The following is a 20,957-nucleotide window of genomic DNA, read 5'->3' on the forward strand; positions in this document are numbered from 1 at the left end:
AACTTATGAGACATCTCAGAGTAGAGCGCACACGGCAGGAGAGACAGCTATTTAGTCTATACATAGAGCTAAATAACAGACTTTGTGCTAGAAGTCTAATCTTTGATACAGACGATCGTATACTGTCCGTACATCTCCGGTACAGTTAAGTCGTAAACAATCGATTGTGGGTTTACACTAGGCACAAAGCAGCGAATGATGCAGTGTTGGAGGAGAGTTGTAACGCCATCAGTGTTTCTACAGTGTGGAAAGTATTTCACCAGTAGTGAACTATTACTAAAGGTTAGTAATAATTTTGTAGGAATAGTGACCTTAGCTTATCTCGTACTTACAGCGGACCTTGTCCACTATTCCGTACCACACCGGATACTCCAGTGTTAACTTGGTGAGGAGGTTTCATACTAACCCAGGTATGGTTTTGTTGGGTATCGTGTTTTACTTTCTGGTAGTTCAGAGAAGGTGTTTGACTGATGTAACCGAGGGGAGCTGCATGAGAATTACCATTGCATCATTATTCCTGGATGTGTGAAGTCTCTTGGGGATTGTGTTACATCATTCTAACTCCTCCTCATGACAGGTGTCATTTTTTCAAAGGGTGGTCACTACAATAGTCCTGCAGAACCATCTACAACCAGGATCAAGGTTTTTGATTGACGAGAATATACCTTTATCTCTTGATTTTGCCTTAAAACAGCCTTGATTGCTTGATAATTTAGCCATATTTTCATAAATTCTTGTTTTGTTTCTGAATCCTTTCTAGGATGTCTTGATCACTTGATTCAGTACTAATTTATCTCTTGTATATTTGATTTTGGTCCCGGTCACAGATGGTTGTACAGGTCTATTGGTAGTGACTACCTCTTGTTTTTTGAGGGCAAAATAAGTGAGGGGTACAATTACACACACAATAGCATATTGTGTGATTTGAATTTTTGTACACACGCACGTGCGTGTGTGAGTGATTTGATGGAATTTTCACATGAGGTAGAGTTTGTTATTTCTGGGGGCTAAAAGACATGGTTTAAGGTTGCTGTGAGCTTGTATTAATATGTTTTCCTGACTGGTTTTCAATCAGCTTTCCTTGGGCGGAAATTTCCTCCTTGATTATTGATTTACTGAAGGGCATGGTTGGTGTCATACCCCCTGAAAGTATGTGACCTGATCTGCAATTATCCGACATACGTAATTGTGTAAACTTTAATTTTACAATGTGAAGCATTGTTTTACAAATGGGTAGAATACTTGTACATATATTACCATGAGTGCTTTGTTTAAGGACCTAACAGGTAAACAGCAATGCTTAGGCTCCTTCCTTGTGCTTTCATTTAACCCAAACTTCATTATTGTATTTTGGCTATCCAGACAATGGAGGTACCTGGATAATTCGAGGTTCCACTGTAATGTTATAGAATAGCAAGTTGTAGTGCAAGTACCTCAGTGCTATACTATTTGAAGGCTTTATCCTTGTTTTTGGGCAAATGAAAATAGTACCCCTCCCTGTGGCACATATGGTATGTACATGTAATAGTATAGAATTCAAAGAATGTTAGATTACACCAAGTCTGGTCACATACTGTATGTACTCTGTGCTGGCAAAACTTTTTGTACTGTCAATGTAAAGGTGACATACTGGAAGATGTAAACAGCAATGCTTTATTTGTTGAATCCTTTATTATATTATCAAAGTATTTTTAGTGTCAACAATCAAGTGCTAGCTACTTGTAGCCGTGATATCCAGGTCATTGACAATTTACAACTTTAAACTTTTTCAATAACAGTACAGGGTGGAAACCAGGTCACTACTGCTGACCTGATAACAGGAGCTGCTAGGCACAAAAGGAGTGTAACACTCACATAGTGAATATAGGATGAGAGCCTTATATGGACTTGAGGTTAAACAAATGTTGAAGCCATTAGTATCATGCTCCTTCACGCCTTCAGAGCTTATATGTAAGCTCCCCTGACTTGGGTCTAGTTGATACCAAGGCTTGCATGTAGAGCTATATTTGGATGGTAGGGTGGCTACAGTGAAATGTCACTTTGTGGCCACCTTGTTATAGTGGCCAGGTCCAGCAAGTACAGATGTGTCTTCCAAATCCATTATAATAGGGTCACCTCATTAGTAAGGCCAGTGGCCACATACTGCAGGACCAAACTAACACAATGTATACTGGCTCAATAAGTCAAGGTATCACTGCAAAAGTTGCTGCTCCTAAGTATGCCTACCCCAAAAGCTGTGCCTGGAAATTTCTTTTCACAGCCGTTATGCCTCAAGCAATGCTGAAATAGTATTCCTACCTTTCACTGTGATGAAACTCGTAGTGTGTTTATGTCGTTGTAGCAACTAGTGGGGTGTTGGTTTGTTGAGAGCCTCGATAATATGGCCACTTTACTTTATGGTCACATTTATGAGATTTTCTGTAATATGACCACCTCACTAACAGAGACTTATCATAAGCTGCCCTATTAATGAGGTTTTACTGCATATGATAACAAAACTGTAATTAATAACTAGTTTACATGTATTATTACATGTGGTTACATGTCAGTCAGCAGACAGCAATACACATATCCTATTAGTGGGTATGACTTCATACTACCTAAGTTTTGTATGTCTACAGACAGTATCACACATTGACAGTAAGCGAGCATGGCTCAAGACAACAGGACTACTGCAAGGCTATGACACGTACATACAGTACACTGATCAATTAGTGAGTATGGCTTCATGTTAATGTACAGGTAGCAATAGAATTGGCTTCATGCATACCTGCGGACTGCAACACATCCTTAATGATAAATGGGCATGGCTCCAGCTTATGCCTACAGACAGTCTTGTACAAGTGGGGTGTGGCTAACTGGACTGCTGCAGTGCTATAATAAAGCACCAAGATACACTTCCACGTAGTCGTTCATTTCACACATAATCCAATCCAAGGTCAGAATTGAATATTCTATAAAGCAGATCAGACCCAGAGGACCCACTATATAAAACTATTTAATATCAACCAAAGTTGCAATTATTTCATATCATGTGAGCTGACAAAAAAAATGAATCACCTGATCTTATCGTGGATTGCACATCCGTAGTCGTAAAACTTTTTTTATTGGACTAAAATAACCAATCAAATGCAAGGAGTCCTAATCAAATGCAAGAAGTCCCATTCAAATTCGTTGTTACTGGTTCATTTTCATGTGGCACCATAGACTTTGACGACCACGGATGCACAATTCACAATAATGAGTATCCAAGTACCATTTAAATTACTAACCAAATGTACAAAATTCAAGCAACACTCAAAAGTTAACTAAGTGATATACATTTTTATGTTGTTATGTTCACATGACTTAACTCTTAACTGATAAATGTGTTGGTTGTCATGTAGTGATCAGTGGAAAGGTGATACCATTCAACTTGTCTGATATTGGTGAGGGTATAGCTGAAGTACAAGTGTTGGAATGGTCAGTGTTTTGTGTGTGTGTGTGTGTGTGTATGTGTGTGGTGTTTGTGTGTGTGTGTGCGTGCGTACGTGCGTGCGTGTGTGTATGTGTGTGGTGTTTGTGTGTGTGTGTGTGTGCGTGCGTACGTGCGTGCGTGCGTGTGTGTATGGTATGTATTTATATTATATTCACATAAAACTAAAGAAGTGATAGTATTAAAGGCAATCAGAGCTTTAAACAGATACATTATTAAATACCTTTTGTTGCAGAACTATGTGTGTAGTCACTCTGTTGTGATATCACTGTTAGGTATGTGAAGGAAGGAGATGTTGTGAAACAGTTTGATAAGATCTGTGAAGTGCAGAGTGATAAGGTACTAGTACAGCCACACCCACAAACACTCACTTATGTACTACCTGGGAAAATATCCCCTCAGTGTCCCCAAGCTTTTCATGCAATTTAGTTGTAGTAGTTGATACCTTCTTCAATATTGGAATACCTTATTGTCCTCCCTCTGGGTTGGAAGTTACATAAAATCAGTGTGTAGTCAATTGTTGTGTACTGTACATGTAATGTGTGGAACAAAGTTGTCCAAGCGACAGTTTTATTAGACTCCCTTACATATTTCCATGCATACAGTAATTAATTAACATATTATGCTATGCCACAGGCAGCAGTGGAGATCACCAGTCGTTATGATGGTGTTGTACGTAAGATCCATTATGAGGTTGATGACATAGCCAAGGTGGGGAACCCCCTAGTGGATATTGAGCTGGAAGATGATGACTCTGCCATCGTGATTGGTGAGTTTGTGTGTGTTCTGTGATTCCTTAGTTGAGTGATTTTGTTAAATTGATGAACTGAAGTAAAACTATTATATGTATCTCAGTGTTTACGGGCCAAGCACTAAAGCTATGTGACACCAATGTTACCATAGTTACAGTATCATAATACTACACCTACGGGCTAATTTGTAGTATGTATCACTACACTGGATAGCACTGATAGTATTGTATTGTTCTACACAAGTACATACTAGCTTCAAATGTGTACAACTCAGCTACTGTAGAGCTTAGTGACTAGAACTATGTTGTAATGTCTTTTGTCCTTAATATATATACAAGACCAAAAAACAATTTCACTCTACATACGTACTACTAGTGCTGGGTGATATATGGGTATGAAATGAATTATGCTATGAGGGAAACATCAGGTCTTTAGCATGTGTTGATAGTTTGGTGGTAACCACAATATTCCTGCCAAAGTAAACTATGAGGTTTCAGGTTACAATACCAGCCCACTTGTGTCAACTGTATATATATAGAGATGGGGTTGCCTTTTTAGGTGATCTTTCCATGATCTGACTGTCTCTGGGAAACTGACCTTATCACTGTTTAGTAATGCTGGTTATACTGTACAGTGGATGGAACTCACAAGGCTAAAATTATGTACCATATTTCCCCCTTTTATATCAATTCTTTGCTTTCCATAGCTTCTACTGTTCAAGTAGTCAATGGCTAAGTTTTATTTTAGTAGTTGACCATATCAGGTGATCTCTAATAGGGACTGATGCAAAGAGCTGTTATAAAATGAAAGAGGGTTTCATAGGGCTAAACTTTGTGAAAATATGGGCAGTTCAAAGCAAAACACTGGCTTAACTCGATGGAAATTCACAGTGCAGGATCTTTATCCAACTCAATGGAACTATAGAGCTACATCCAGCCATCTTCAACATGGTTTATTTTGGAGGATGGGCGACTGCAATGTCAATGAGCCACAGGTTGGCCGCGAAGGTCCACCAATCCTTTAAACTGCTCATACAGCTCGCCACTGGCTTAGAAATATCAGCCAGCAAAAACAGACTTAACTCTGTTTTATTTTGACTGTGAAATTTAATACATAGCATGTTCATGTAACTCTTTATGGTTGTAATGAAAATTCAACCCTGTTCTCACAGACAATAAGACTGATATTCCCAGACCCAGTCACATGATGTACCTGTTGTAAACTACATGGTCAAGCAACCATGTCTGTCATTTTGTTACATACCTTCAGGTTCATCTGGTAAAGACACTTCTTCTGATGCTGCACAAAGCAAAGTGGGTGTGGCTCCTGCTCCTGTAGCATCACCTGCTGCTATGGCAACTGGCAACAAAGTGCAGGCTACTCCAGCTGTACGCAGGATCGCAAATGAGCATAATGTGAGTGCATGGGATTAGTAAAATTAAGGTTACATGTAGCTAGTGGGTATGAGGCCTGCTGTAATCCAGGATGCTATGGGCCACAGTTTTCAAGTTTTATTAGGCAGTGTACACTGTTTATAGACCCCAAAATGAGTACACCTTAGGACACCTTGATTATATTCAAGACACTTGTCCAGGATCCCATACACACATTTAGACTCCTTGCAGTCAGGACACCTTAGACACTTTGCCAAGCGAACAGAGGTCACCCTTTCCATTGCTGAAATTAAAAAGAATACTTTTACAGATTAACATCAGTGAAGTAACTGGTACTGGTAAAGACGGTCGAGTGTTGAAGGAAGATGTGTTGAGACATCTGGAGATGTTGAAAGGTGAGCAGATGAGTTGAGATGACAAAGCGAACCTTCAGTATATTAGAGAGTGAAACCACATAATGCAAGATAGTGATTCATTTAGTAGCTATGTCAGGTTGAGAAGTCTGTCCATCACTAAAATGGTAGGTACTCAGTTTGTGATATACAAGGCTTAGCTTCTAATAATGGTACCCAGTGAGATTATTTGACTATGAGCTTCAGGTACCATATTGTTTTAAGAATCACTGATGGTGGTATCACTTAAATACCTTTATCCTAAATAATTATCTGTATAGTTGGGCTTCACCTGTGTGCCAGCTCAATAGTGAAAGTGTTCAGATACATGACTTTGTCGGATAAATGAAACCCATTGATCTGTTACTTTAATAGAAGGTGCGCTTGATGGATGCAGACCAGTTAACAAAATACTCTATTAGAACAGCTTTTGGTATACAATCTGGTGATGATCATATGGATATTTGTTTATTTGTTTGTGTTTAGCTCCTGCACCATCAGCCACGCCCTCACCAGCAGCTACTCCCACTGACACTTCACCCATTACTATGCCAAAGGTCGCCATATTAACTGAGGACAGGACTATCACCATAAAAGGATACAAGAGAACAATGGTAAAGACTATGACACAATCAGGGGAAATCCCCCAGTTTGGTTATTGTGATGAAATCAACATGGATGCTCTAGTGAGGTGAGAATTATTTCAGATCCTTGTTTTTGCAAAATTCCTGTTCCAAATGTAAAGCATTAATCATTAAAGATTGAAAGTTTGTAAGTCATCCACTGCTTTTAATTGTTACTATAGATAACAGTGGATCAATAAAATGGATGTACGTAATGACTGATTTTTGCTCAGCCAGTCACATACAAACTTACAAATAGAACAGTTGACAAAATGCTCTATTAGAACAGTTATTTCAGTAAATTTTTGTAGGCATGGCACGTACGTAGATTGTTTTGAATGCTTTAAACTTTATTCACCCAGTTTAATATACAGTAGAACCTGCTGGTCACCCATAGGCCAAAACGTCTTTGCCTTAACAAGCAGGTGGTTGCATTACACCAATGGAGTGTTTCAGTTTTGAAATATAAAAATTAACAAGTTTTGATAGATGGCCTTCAAAACAGTTGGTAGATGGAGTCCACTGCACTGCTGTATCACTACATACATGTACCCATCAGTGGTTGTATGTATTGGTCATACTACCTCTGAGTAGAGGTATTGTAGTTTTGGAATAATGATATTGTGACACAGCAGCGCATGTGTATTACTTTTCAGATTACGTCAACGAGTGAAAGAAGATTTTGAGCAACAAGGAATGAAGTTTACTTATATGCCTTTGTTGATTAAGGTGGGTGTGTGTGTGTGTGTGTGTGTGTGTGTGTGTGTGTGTGTGTGTGTGTGTGTGTGTGTGTGTGTGTGTGTGTGTGTGTGTGTGTGTGTGTTGTAGTATAAATTAGGTATGTACATGTACATGCATGCATACACACATGTGGTGTAGTGTGTGTGTGTTTTAGGGCTGAGACAAATAGTTCAAAGCTTCATTCGGTTTCACTATATTCAAATGCTGCTTTACTCCTCCAGAACTTCATTACCATGAATGCTATCATGTCAAACCAGTTGTCCAAGTCTTTTGCTCCTTGTGGCAGCTGCCATTTACACATTTTTGTTGTAGTTACAAACAATGATTGTACTGTACTAGAGCTAAAACAAGTGTAGGAGCTCCCACTACAGTGTATGCTCTAATAACCATCAACTGTGTTCATTAGGTATTAACACAACATTAGAAAATGCTATGCATCGTATGCTTTGATCTTTGGCAGATAATGAAGTCTTTAAAAACCATGAAGAAATCTGCTAGCAGGTCTCTAACTAACTTAGTTAGAAACCTGCTAGCAGGTAGACTTCAGCATTGCAAATCTCACTTTCGATCATTGATTTGCTATGCATACTCTGCAAAGCATATACAGGCTAATAGCCCAAAGACCAACAGAACTTGACCTACTCCATTCCTTTTATAAGTACACCTATGCCAATTCGATTATGGGAGCTAGACTATAACGTTGTAGGTACATTTGCTATCATAAACAGAGAATTCCAGAAATATAATGAAGTTCTATTTAATGCCCGTCAGTATTTCAAGCCTGTATAATACGCTTTTACTGTACTTTAAGCGGACTCCCTATTAAAATAATGCCCGCATTTTCTAAGTCGGTTAGGAACCATGCCCTCGGCTCTTCGTGTTTTAGAAACCTCGCTTCACTCGGTTTCTAAAACCACGAAGAGCCTCAGTCTAGGTTTCTAACCTATACTTAGTAACAAAGCTTCGTTGACACTTCAGAAAGAAGCTCCACTCCAAAAGGTGTATTCATAGATTCGTTCCAGCCCTAGTATCTTTGTAGTTAGCATATGTAGTTTACTCTGTGTGTGGGTGTGTGCGTGCACGCGCGTGTGTGTGTGCATGCCTTATGTATTTGTATAGTGTATGAAATCATCCATGGATTATGCATACTTCTGTTGTGACCAAGTACTTCACATTACAGGCGTTATCTCATGCCCTCTCGTCATTCCCCATGTTGAATGCTGTGGCAGCTGCTGATGCCAGCTCCATCACCTATAAGGTTTGACCAGCTAAACTAGTCTATTATATGTTGTACATGTAGAAAGGATTTGTAGTATGGTGCGCGGGCAGATCAAAGGCTGCTGCCAGTGTTACAAATCATTTGTAAAATAATTGTAACATGGCTAAGTACCTCCTTTTGGCCACGCGGTCTGACCACTAATTAGTTCAAGACTTCAAATGAAACCAAACACCAGGAAGTCACAATACTAGGCTAATACATCAAGGACTGACAAGGAGATAAATTGCTCTGGAACGAATAAACACACAATACTGCACTCATCCGAATGAATGGGAAGCAGCACAACCGCTGGGCTGAGCCTGGCATCTACCACAGGCTCATTCACCAATAAATTAAGCTAACCAAGACTATTATAGCGCTGGTAATTGGCATTGATGATGGCACCTCACTCTTGCATAACAAACATGCTACCAATGAATAAACTAGCTAACAATGAATGAGCCTTATCCACAATGATGTTTTATGACATCACGAGAATAAAAATGGCCGCGATAGTTCGGGGACTGTTATACAGGCGCCTATGGAGAAAAATTTTCGATCGCTCACATTTTAGCTAGGCATGGAGATATCGACCATTAACTGACAGGTATGGTTACAAAGTAACAAAAGCTATTGTAAAAAAAAATTGAAACGCGACAAAACTCGTTCATCATAATGTCTTATATAAAACTTGACTGTACCTGTGGTTTAGAACTCGATATTTTCTTTTCTGGCTGAAATATGAGCAATTTAAAATTTTTCTCCATAGGCACCTGTATAACAGTCCCCCAACTATCGCGGCCATGTTTATTCTCGTGATGTCATAAAATGTCATTGTGGATAAGGCTCATTAACTAACCATCAAGACAGTAATTAGTGAGTATAATTGTTCCTTGTACACAACACTTAGCAGTACTATAGCCAATATTAACCTTGCATTCTTGTTCCTTCCATGTTACAAATAGACGCCTTTGATCTGCACACACCCAATACTACAAATCAGTTAGAACACACCCATTCAGTTTGTATCTGATTTGTAAACACTCCACCCTCGGGCCTGCAGCCCTCGGGTGTCGTGTGTACAAATCAGACACAAACCTCATGGATATGTTACAACTATTTCTTGTATACTGTCTTTTTTTGTTTTTTTAAATACACAGTTTCACGTATGCTCTATTATAGTATTTTAAAATACTGTCTGGAATATTTACCTGTGATGGTATGAGAAAAGTGCTGTTTCTCCCTGTAGGCATCACGTAACATTGGTATTGCTATAGACACACAAGATGGTCTAGTGGTACCCAACATCAAATCAGTTCAGGTAATGATACCCTAACATGTTGTAGTCATACCCTAACATGTTGTAGTCATACCCTAACATGTTGTAGTCATACCCTAACATGTTGTAGTCATGTTGTAGTCAGGCATGGGGTGAAGTACTTTGGTACTTGTACTTAAGGACACTTAAGTACACCTTCTTGAGTACTTGTACTTATACTTAAATACTTTTTGTACAAATGTAATGCACTTGTACTTATAGTTAAGTTCTAAGTAATGTACTTAAGTACTTGAAGTAGTTCAAAGTACTTATAAGTACTTTGAAGTACATGAAATACAATGAAGTCCTTTTACATATGTATAAGTGAAATAAGTTGTAGCTATATATATATTGGCTCAAAGATGATATATTCCAGGATTGACATGGTCAGCTTTTGGTTGAAGTCACAATTGCTGCATTTGCTCTAAAAACAGGATTTAAAAGGTTTCCCATCTTCTGATTCATTTCTCTGTCGATCTTAGAAACAGTCGTACTGCTTTTGGCCTGAAAGATTTAGTTGATCATTATAAGAAGCAGGCAGCTATAGCAGTTAAGAAGAAAGATTATGTCCTGAACAGAAAGTCAAAACGAAGTACACTCACTAAGCAGGTGGATGAATACATTGAAGCTGACGCAGTAACAATGGCCCAAAGTCCAGCAAATAAGATAACCAAAGGAAATATCCTCTGTTTTCAAGGTTGGCAAAAAACATCCTAGGAGTACCATCTTCCTCTGTGCCTGTTGAGAGACCCTTTAGCATTGCAGGAAAGGTATTTACCCCTGAAAGATTTCGCCTTACAGATGGCTGATTTTCACAATTTTATTAGGTGCAACCAAAACTACATAAATGCAATCATGAACACTGTAAGCGTAATCTGTACTTGTACTTAAATACTTTCAAAAGTACTTGTACTTTACTTAGTATTTCTCTTAAAACATTGTCATGTACTTGTACTTGTACTTCAACAAATGTCAAAGTACTTGTACTTTACTTAAGTACTTTCACATGTACTTCGCCCCATGCCTGGTTGTAGTCATATCCCGTATGTATATGCACACGGTATCATACAGTACGGTAGTACTATATATTAAGAGATTTGGGTTTTCCTAGCTAAAAAAATCACCCCAAAAACCAGCTTCACAACTCCATCCTAGCGCCTTAGGTATAACCAAGCCTGAAAGTGCCTTCAGTACGATCCCAAAGGCTTCCAATAAATTGCTACGAAATTTAAAAAAAAATTATTCAATGGAATTTTCTACTGGCTAACTGCCTGCCTGATGCCTTCAGGCAAGCGTAACTCAATAACGACTAAGGCTACGAGCTTGATTTTTTTCACTGTTCAACATCGCTTCATCCTGAGATGTTCCTTTTGGCATACCGCAATACGTACAATGCATGCATCATGGACTTACCTAAGTTACCTTTGTCCTCCTTTGTGTTCCATTTCTTTTTGCTAACAGCCCAAGATGTCGATTCGTGGTAGTGCGATGCATGGCTTCTCTACAGTATGTTTGAAAACGGGAATCAACCATATTTTTTGTGGTGACTGGATTGATTGCAGAGACGATTCTAACACTGTTCTTCATTTGTAACGCTGTGTAATGGGCTGAACATAGCTGAAAGCGAAGCATAATGGCTGTTGCACTTTCGAGGCAACAATTGAGTTTTTTATATAGTTGGGGGCGTGAGAATCGTATTTTCGTGGTGACTGGATTGTTGCAGAGGCACTTCTTCTACTGTTTTTTGATTGTAGCACTGTGTAACGGGCTGAACATATGTAGCTGAAAGCGAAGCATAATGGCCAGTACACTTTCAAAGCAGTATTTAATAGCTGAGGTGCACGTTCAGACGAACTGGTACCATCCTTTCTTTTGATGCGGTATGCATGGGTTCACCAGTCATAATAATGTTACAAAAAAGTAAACAAACAAGTTTAAGGAAAAATTAGAAATTTTAAGTTCGATTAGGCATCATAGAAAAAAGGGAAACAAGGGAGGTCACCTACACCTGCAGATATACTAGTGAACAAATTCAGTCATGGTCTTGGGGACTGAACTAGGGATAAAATGTTCACTAGTATATCTGCAGGTGTAGGTGACCTCCCTTGTTTCCCTTTTTTTTTCTATGATCCCTAATTGAACTTAAAATTCCTAATTTTTCCTTAAACTTGTGCATATACATACAGTACAGATTGATTGTATTTCCAACATAATTATTAGATGCTGAGTTATCAAACAGTACAGTAGAACTACAGTGGAACTCCTCTAAGACAGACACCATTGGGGAAATGAATTATGTCCTTTATATGGAGGTGTCCTTATTTAAGGGGTTTTATAAAATATTTCCAAGTGGTGGAGCAAGATGGGTTATGGTACCATGTGAACCAGATACAATTTAATAGCAACAGAAGTGATGTTATTGAGTATGGGTTACCTATGGTGTGTGGCCTCTACTATACTATCCAGACAATTAGGTACCACAAAATTTTTATACATGCTCCCATAAAGACTTATCCAGATTACTCTGTATTTGATTAGTCATCAAGATGGTTAACTATACAGATTATGTAGTTTGCAGTTTATTCTTAAAATGCACCAGCTACTATTTTCAGAAGACCTGGGTAAGAAAATTAACAGCAGTACATTTATATGTATTCGTATGGCTTCTCGTGACTTCAGCACTTTGTCTTGCACTTTCTGCATCAGCTACATGATGTACTTCGATTGGTTGTTATAACTGGCAATGAACCTTTGTTACTTGTGTCCGTGATTAGTGAGGTGTTGTACTGTAGTGGTTGCCATGTCTGGGAATTGTGCAGTGACCGGTTTACGGAGTAGAGATGTGTCCGCTATTGAGGGGGCAATAATACACACAGGTATTGGAAGTTGCATTTGGGACTTTATTAATTGTCCATTATAAAGAGGCTGTCTGCCATTCAGGGGTGTCTGTTAAGAGGGGTTCCACTGTATTTAGTAGGATTCACCCCTAAAGTGACAGGCATTGTTAAAAATTCCACACCTAATAATCGTCATAGAAATATCATAAGTGACAGAAACCACTGCTACTGAACAGTCTTTCTCCATTCAACTTCAAATACAGTAAACAAGGAAACACTGACAGGCAGCCAGATATAAAATTTTTTAAATTGCTGTATTTGGTCTGCTTGCCTCAGTAACCATACTCGTAAGACTAGAGGCCAAACCAAGCAACACACAGCTACCATTTTATGCCGCAACAACAAACTCACGGGTGGGATGTGCCTTTTGTGGTTACAACAAATCACTGCCTTCCAATTCCTTTTACAAGGTGTATCTTCAATTAAATGGTTGTCTTCTGCATGCCAGGAAACCATATCAATGTGTTAATTTTCCGTATTGACACTTTCTGGTAAGGAGTGTATTAAGGTAAACAAAACTGTTTCATTTGGCCTCTAGCCTTGTAACTGTAGTCTAAGGACAGGACGGAAATATCAGGATTTTAAATGAAAATTCACCATTTTGGTGGGTGCTGTTCACTTTAGGGACGACCCTACTAAACTGTCTTAATATTTGATGTGTTTGGAAATCCAAAACTGAGTATGCATTTAGCTTAGTAGAGAAATACTGTGCTCAAAGTGTAGTCATAGATATGGAAACTGATCTATGGGTACCGTACTGTTTAAGTAGGAATCTCCCGAAATGACGCATGCTGCCAAAAGTTCTGCCTTTTAAAAGCCAGCCTAGAAACATCTTACACAATGAAAATCACCTTTATGGAATAATATTAGTCCATCTAGCATCAAATGTAGTATTAAAAACAAGAAAACACTTACAGCTGGCCAGATATAGAATTTTTTTAAATCACCAAAACTTGAAATTTTGTCTGCCTCACTCACTCACTGACTGCAGAAGCAGCGCATAGCCACAATGTTATGCCACAGCAACAAACTCACCAGTGGGATATGCCTTTTGAGGTTCCAATCCGTCTGTGCCCTCTGCGTTTTTAAGGCGCTTAGACTATGCTACTGTATGGAGGTACTAGATACCTGTATGTTCACAGATACAATAGACTATGTGTCTACATATATCATACAAGCAAATCAGCTGGAGAAGCAGATCAGTTAGGTCAGCATAGCTTGGTACATACTGTGTAGCCCTCTAATCCTAGCTCTCCTCAAAGGCTCGTACTCACCACAAACTTACCTCATAAAACTAGTTTGTTTGATTGAAAAATAAATTTCACATCAGGTATATATTTAGTTACGAGGTTTTAGCAGGGATAGAGAGTTGTCATAATTGCTATATGTATAACATTTAATGATTCATAAAGGTTGCATTGCCACTTGCCTTTATAGTCAGTTTGTGCACTCATGTTTATTTAGAGCATTTGACCACTCTGTTAGTTCCTCATTCTTTATAGGAAGCATGTATTCAGTGGACCATGTGTTCATGTTAAAATTGTGCAGCACTTTGGTAAGAGAATAGTCCATCCTGATATGCAGACCTGTATTCAATAAGTGAATTGAGAGGCTTTGTTGGTTTGTTGTATAGTAAGAAAACGTTTGGTGTTTGTGTAGCAACTGAATGGTAGTTCAGCTAACAGAAGCGTAGTCCAGCTAGTTTACTGTATTGTCTTCTCGTGATACCATAATGTTACATTATTATCATACACTGAGTCATATGACACATGTACACTACACAGGCTAAGAGTGTGTTGGAGGTATCAGATGATATGAACAGACTAACTGATCTTGCTCATCGTGGTAAGTTGGGACCGCTAGATCTCACTGGTGGGACATTCTCTATATCCAATATTGGAGCTGTGAGTCAGCTAGTTCTGTGTATGAGGTATTGGTATTATTGTTACACAGATTGGTGGTACATATGCTCGTCCTATGTTGCTACCACCTGAAGTAGCTATTGGAGCATTTGGGAAGATACACGTATGTATATTGTGTTGTGAAATTCTACCAATGTTGCTGTTGACATGCCAACAAACATATCCCACTAACTGTTATTCCTTTGTTAAAGATACATCCGTGATGCTCTAAATTTTGTTATTCTAATTAAAGTACACTCAGCTACTAGCTTGTAAATGCTTGCATATAACATGCAAGAGAGCCTTGGTCTATGATATGTGACCGGGTCTGCAAAAACCCGACACAATAGTACATTTTCTGAATTAAATATTTATAATCTACTTAGCCAAGTGTATTCTCTAGCAAAGTTTCAGACTCATATGCCAATAGCTTTCGGAGTTACAGACCTACAAAGTAGCAACAACAGAAAAATCAATTTGTACAGCAAGTATTGGGAAAATAAATCACAGGCGCTTACTAAAACGGTTGTAACTTACGAAAGGATAGACATACTGGGCTGAAATTTTCACCATCGTGTTCACCATGAATAGGGAAATCATTTAATGGATAAGTGTGTCCTTTTATCGCCAGGCCCGTAGCCAGGAATTTTGAAAGGGGGGTTCTTTTTGACCAAAAGTGGACCTTTACTTGCATGATGATTAATAAAGGTACTGAGACTGGGTGTGCGAAGCACACCCAATCTAGGGGGGTCTGGGGGCATGCCCCCCCAGAAAATTTTTTGAAAACAGATACTAAAAGGTTGAATTTAGTGGCATTTCAGTCAATAAAAATAACAATTTTTTTAGGTAAGCTGAAGACCAGCTGTATGAATGATATCTGGAAAAATATCTCTACTGCATGCTACTGTAATTATACCATCTGCACATGCATGTATCTAAATATAATATATTGGAATGTCACAATGAATAAGAATGGGAAAGATTGAGCCACTCTGCCATGATCAACAGGGGCAGTGTAGCAGAACAAAGGGTGTCTTAAACAATGAAATTTACACATTGCATGGAGTTGAAGCATGGATGCTATTCGTGGGCTCTGCATGGAGGGGCTTGTCCACCAAAATCTTATATTTTAATGAAAGCTCGGTTTAGACAATCTACATGTAAATTAAGTAGCTTTTAAAAGAAAATGTAATTGTGACTGTTCTATTAGAGTGATTGTTCTATTAGAGTGGTTGACTGCTCTATTAGAGTATCTCGATCTTGCATTGCATTTAATGCAAGCACTGAATGAGTTACTCGGAGCACTTATTTTAGCTTCTTATTATAGTGGTATCTAGTAAACTGTAGCTAATGGACTTTTGCTCCTGAAAATTTGGACTTGTATACTAAAATTGTGGACCTTTTTGCTAAAATTGTGGACCTTTTACTGAAATTGTGGACCTTTTTTCCAAGAGGGCGGTTCTTCAGAACCCCCCGAACCCCCCCTGGCTACGGGCCTGTATCGCCTTTCTTCACTGGATGCAAAGGCAAAATCCGTGAAGAAAAATCAATCGCGTACGATCGCTTCGACGTTGCATAAACAAATGCTCATAATGTGTGTATCCTTGGGTCTACTGCAACGAAACAAAGATTTTCTAATTCCTCTTGAGTAGGCGAATAAGATGATATCCAGGTTTTTATTGGTAGTCCCTTCCTTCACTAAGAAAGAGGCGTTCAAAAAATTTACAAATTTTTTTCAACAATGCAAATATTTCACCAATTGTTTTCAATGCTTTATACTGGAAATTTAGGCTTGTGCTATTGTGATGGATTTTTGCAGATCTGGTCACATATATGATACTTAATTTATAAGCCTGTCCATTTCATATGCACAGTTACCCTAATAGGACTTACATCCTCTAATTGAACAGTTGTTTCATCTTTAAAGGTGAGATCTACTAAAGGATTTGTAGTATAGAAATATGCTTATAGGCTAAATCTGAATATCAAATAGTAGTTGCCTGCCAAATGCTGCTATTGTAGAGATATCGTACATAATATAAAACTCCATTACAAAAGAAAATCTTATAAAATGTACAAGTCACCTTAACAATCATGAATAGATTATAGCCATGAATAACTAACTTATAATCATTCATATTCAATCATTCATGAATATGCTGTGGGTGCTAAATGTGTGTATTGTAACATCAAACCAGGTGTCTAGTAATATAGAACCAACCTGTTAACCCACTTAGCATTTAGGGTAAAACCCTAGGTATCATTTTAGTCTTTGTTACATGACAGCAGAATGATGTAAATTCAATAGCCATAGTACGTACACTTTAAAAGTTACAGTACTTTATGTAAGGCACACATGCTTATGAAGTTTAGATCCAGTTTTCTGAACTATCGGAAAGAAACAGGAGATAAACCTCTCACACACCCACAAAACGATCCATGACTTGATAGTAGTTGCTCCTATCACCTTGCAACAAGTTCTGTTTGCATCACGATTAAATTTTCTATTAGGCTATCACATGAATAAACCCACAATCAAAACTAAACATGTGGCAATATTTTGGATGCAAGTTGCTGTTGTTCATCGCTTCATAACAAATGAACTGCTTTAGTTGCAGTGTCCAAGTAGCCCAGTGAACAGACTTTCAATCAGTGTGTAGTTTTAAGTAATGAAGTTATCCCCCACCTAATGTCGTCACCTTGCATGTCCATATTATGTAAATATACTTTCCAAAAGTTCAATGCGGGTTTAACAGTAGACGAGTAAATACGATGTATATGTATGCGTAGTTACTGTGCTCAAGATATATGAGATACACACCATGTTTTCAGTGCGTATATGTAAAACAGTACATATATCTCAGTGTAAATAACTCGTTAACATTCCTGAGCATTACAAAATGTGATATCTACAATATATGCAGTGAAACAATAGGTGAATGATGGTAGCTATACCGGAGAACCCCCACCTTGGCATATTACCACCACCTGTTCAATGCCAAAGTAAGGATTTCCCACATAACTACCATCATTCATCTCTTGTTTCATTGCTGGAATTCTGCTTCATTTAATCAAACAGTACTCTAGTACTGTTTAAGTTGGGATCCCCCCGAAAATGACCCACGCCACCTAAAGTGCCGCCTTCAAAAATTATCCTAGAGATATCTTATGCCACGAAAATCACCTTTACGGAATAATATTAGTCCATCTAACATGAAATACTGTATTAAAAACAAGAAAACACTTACTGGTGACCGGATATAGAATTTTAAAAGTCACTAAAACTTGATATTTGATCTGCCTCACTCACTCACTCACTGCCTGACCACAGTCACAAGCCTAGAGGCCAAGTGAAGCAGCACACAGCCACCATTTTACTCCACAATAACAAACTCACCAGTGGCCATGGGATATGCCTTTTGAGGTTCCAACAAGTGTAGGACCTCTGCGCCTTGTCGCTTCTGTTATCTTCAATCACGTTGCTTGTCTTCTTCATCCAACAAAACTGTATCAAGGCGTTAATTTTCCGTATCAACACTTTCTTTCAGCAGCACATTTAAATGCCACAGAATTATTTCAGAGCTGGGTTTCAGAAGCGCTTCAGTGCCGGCACTACTATAAGAGGTACACTAGCTAGATATCTGCAACTTCACGATTGGGATCCCATTCACAATAGGTTGGTGACCACATCCATCAAATAAAGATCTGGGTGGACTAATAGCGATAGAGTGCGGAGACCACACCTCTTAACAATCTAGCTATTTATTTAACAGTAAACAAGGTGACCTTACCCCTTGTTGGTCTGTATAGCTAGCTGCACACCTTGACTCGAGATACTGTAATAGAACAGTCACTCTAATACAACAGTCATGTGTAATATTCTAATGGAACAGTCACAAGTTACACTGTAACTAGCTGTGCTACAACAATAAAATTAACAAACTAGTATTTTAAAAATAATTGTTAATTTAAAAATGAAGTAGGGATCTATGCAATAAAAAGTAGTGGAACAAGAAATGAATGATGGTAGGGGCAGTCATTTTTTTATAAGTGCAGCTACTCTTAGCTATCTACTCCATTAAGCACTTCAAATAACTTTCTTGAATCTAAGTACGCTCCTCTAAGGAAAGTGTTAATACGGAAAATTAACACCTTGGTATGGTTTCCCATAAAAAACATCAAGATAAAAGAAACAAACTACAGAAGGCAGGCACTAGTCAGAACTAGAAAGGGCACATGCCACCTTTATTGTGGTGTGAAATGGTGACCCCTTATGCTGCTTCATTTGGCGTCTAGCGTTGTTACTGGCTGGCTGGCTGGCTGGCAAGAACACTGAAAATCAGTTTTGGCAAATTTTTAAACATTTAATATCTGACCCTTCTGTGTCTTTTTTATTTTTTATGCTAGATTAGATGCATTAAGTGTCTGGATTATGAAGGTGTCCTCAAGTGTCCACATTAACAGGTTCCAGTGCATGGGAACATTTACACAGTACAGTAGTACTGTTTAGTAGGGTTCCTCCTTAAAGTGAATGGTGCCCACCAAAATGTTATTGCTGAAAACCATCATAAAAGTATCATGCGTAATGAAAATCACCTTTACAGAATAGTGTTAGTTAATGTCCTAAAGTATCCCTTAGTACATGACCTAACCTGGAAAATCAGGACACCTTGATAGTCGGGATGCTATTGGTTGGTAGGTGTACATGTTCTAGTTATGCTTTGTTCCCACAACTAGTGACACAGTCTTGTAATGTTTTGTAGGTACTACCTCGGTTCACAGATGATGGTGATGTCAGACCAGCTCATGTGATGCATGTCAGCTGGTCAGCCGATCACAGGCTCGTTGATGGAGCTACTGTAGCAAGGTTCTCCAACTTGTGGAGATCATTTGTGGAGAATCCTGCCAAATTAGCGCTGGAGCTAAAATGACATTTTGTAATCTTTATAGCTGTTTATTATATTATTTAATGGCTTATTAAATTATCATGTCATCACTAATACTTTAAATATGTGAGCACTGCAATAATAACAGGGCACGTGGATACACAATATATATATATATATATTTACAATTATCTACATAACTTATACTGATGTCCATGCTATTGTCATGCAATTTTCGGACCATATTAAATGTTTACTCAACTATAAGTTACAGAAGGTAAATATTTTGAGAATAATTATCTGATAGTTACAGTTTGTGCCCATATGTCCTGTTAACAGGCCCAGTCACATGTAGGAGTTCATACCAAATATCCTGCTCAGAAACTTGTCCTTCACAGTGTACAGAATGTATACATTTCTAACATATAATACATGAAGTAGAGCTGTGAACCTGATAACAAATTCAAAACTGGTTAACTGGTAACCAATAACTGGCGGTTAACTGGTTTCTGTGTAATACAGTGGTAATGATACTCAACATGGCTGCTGGAAGCTTTAGAGTGGTACCAAAGTGACCGTCAACATCCTGTCTTGCAATAACAGTTATTACAATCACATATTTACACATGCTTTGAGGTTATGTTATGATGTTAACACTTGTCAGCAGAGATAATTAATATGGTTTACCAAGTGGATGGTTTAAAGGCTTCTTAACTGGTAATTGGCTGACCTAGACAATACTGGTCAGCACTAACATGAAATACCTAAACCAGGACAGCATGTTTTCTGATGTTAAACATCGTACTAGTAGACAGCAACTTGTACAGTAATTATATAATTTCTTAAATGCCAAACTACCCGGGTGTTGTATGAAGTCACTGTTATTTACACTCAGTTCAGTGATGACTGGTGATGTGTCAAATATGCCAGCATAATAGGCCGGAGTACTATACCAGCATACTATGGTTATTTCATGATACTCCCTGATAGAGCAGTCAGTGGTAAATAGAGCAGATTGTAGTGAAATACTCTAATAGAACATTGCACTGGTTACAATGTTCCAAGATAATTGTAAGAAATGTTGCTAACCTATAGCTAGGAGCATAATGCAAGCATAATGGAAACACTGAAGAGCAGGAAATTCCTGGCAGCATTTTAGGGAAAATTTTGAGCATAGGCCTAGGCTACTGTACATGTATCAAATTGTGTACTGCTCAGTTAGGAATTTTTACTAACCAGACTAAACAGCTTATCCCCACAGGGGATACACTCATGAGTGCTGTTGTGGCTATCACTCGTATAATTTTATAGAAGACAATA

The 20,957-nt window shown here is 38.3% G+C and overlaps 1 protein-coding gene across 1 annotated transcript; it reads left to right on the plus strand.

Annotated features, from left to right (window-relative positions):
- Nucleotides 1–142: 142 nt before the first annotated feature.
- On the plus strand, nt 143–19,767 carry LOC136256248 (lipoamide acyltransferase component of branched-chain alpha-keto acid dehydrogenase complex, mitochondrial-like). Its single transcript, XM_066049176.1, has 14 exons — nt 143–282; nt 335–410; nt 3,387–3,462; nt 3,751–3,814; nt 4,112–4,244; nt 5,497–5,642; nt 5,932–6,016; nt 6,500–6,704; nt 7,293–7,365; nt 8,558–8,635; nt 9,885–9,956; nt 14,635–14,754; nt 14,804–14,875; nt 19,515–19,767. The coding sequence occupies exons 1-14, from the start codon at nt 196–198 to the stop codon at nt 19,680–19,682; spliced, it is 1,455 nt and encodes a 484-aa protein (XP_065905248.1). The 5' UTR covers nt 143–195; the 3' UTR covers nt 19,683–19,767.
- Nucleotides 19,768–20,957: the final 1,190 nt, after the last annotated feature.

The sequence above is a fragment of the Dysidea avara genome, chromosome 5 (genome assembly GCF_963678975.1).
Source record: "Dysidea avara chromosome 5, odDysAvar1.4, whole genome shotgun sequence".
Taxonomy (NCBI): Eukaryota; Metazoa; Porifera; class Demospongiae; order Dictyoceratida; family Dysideidae; genus Dysidea; species Dysidea avara.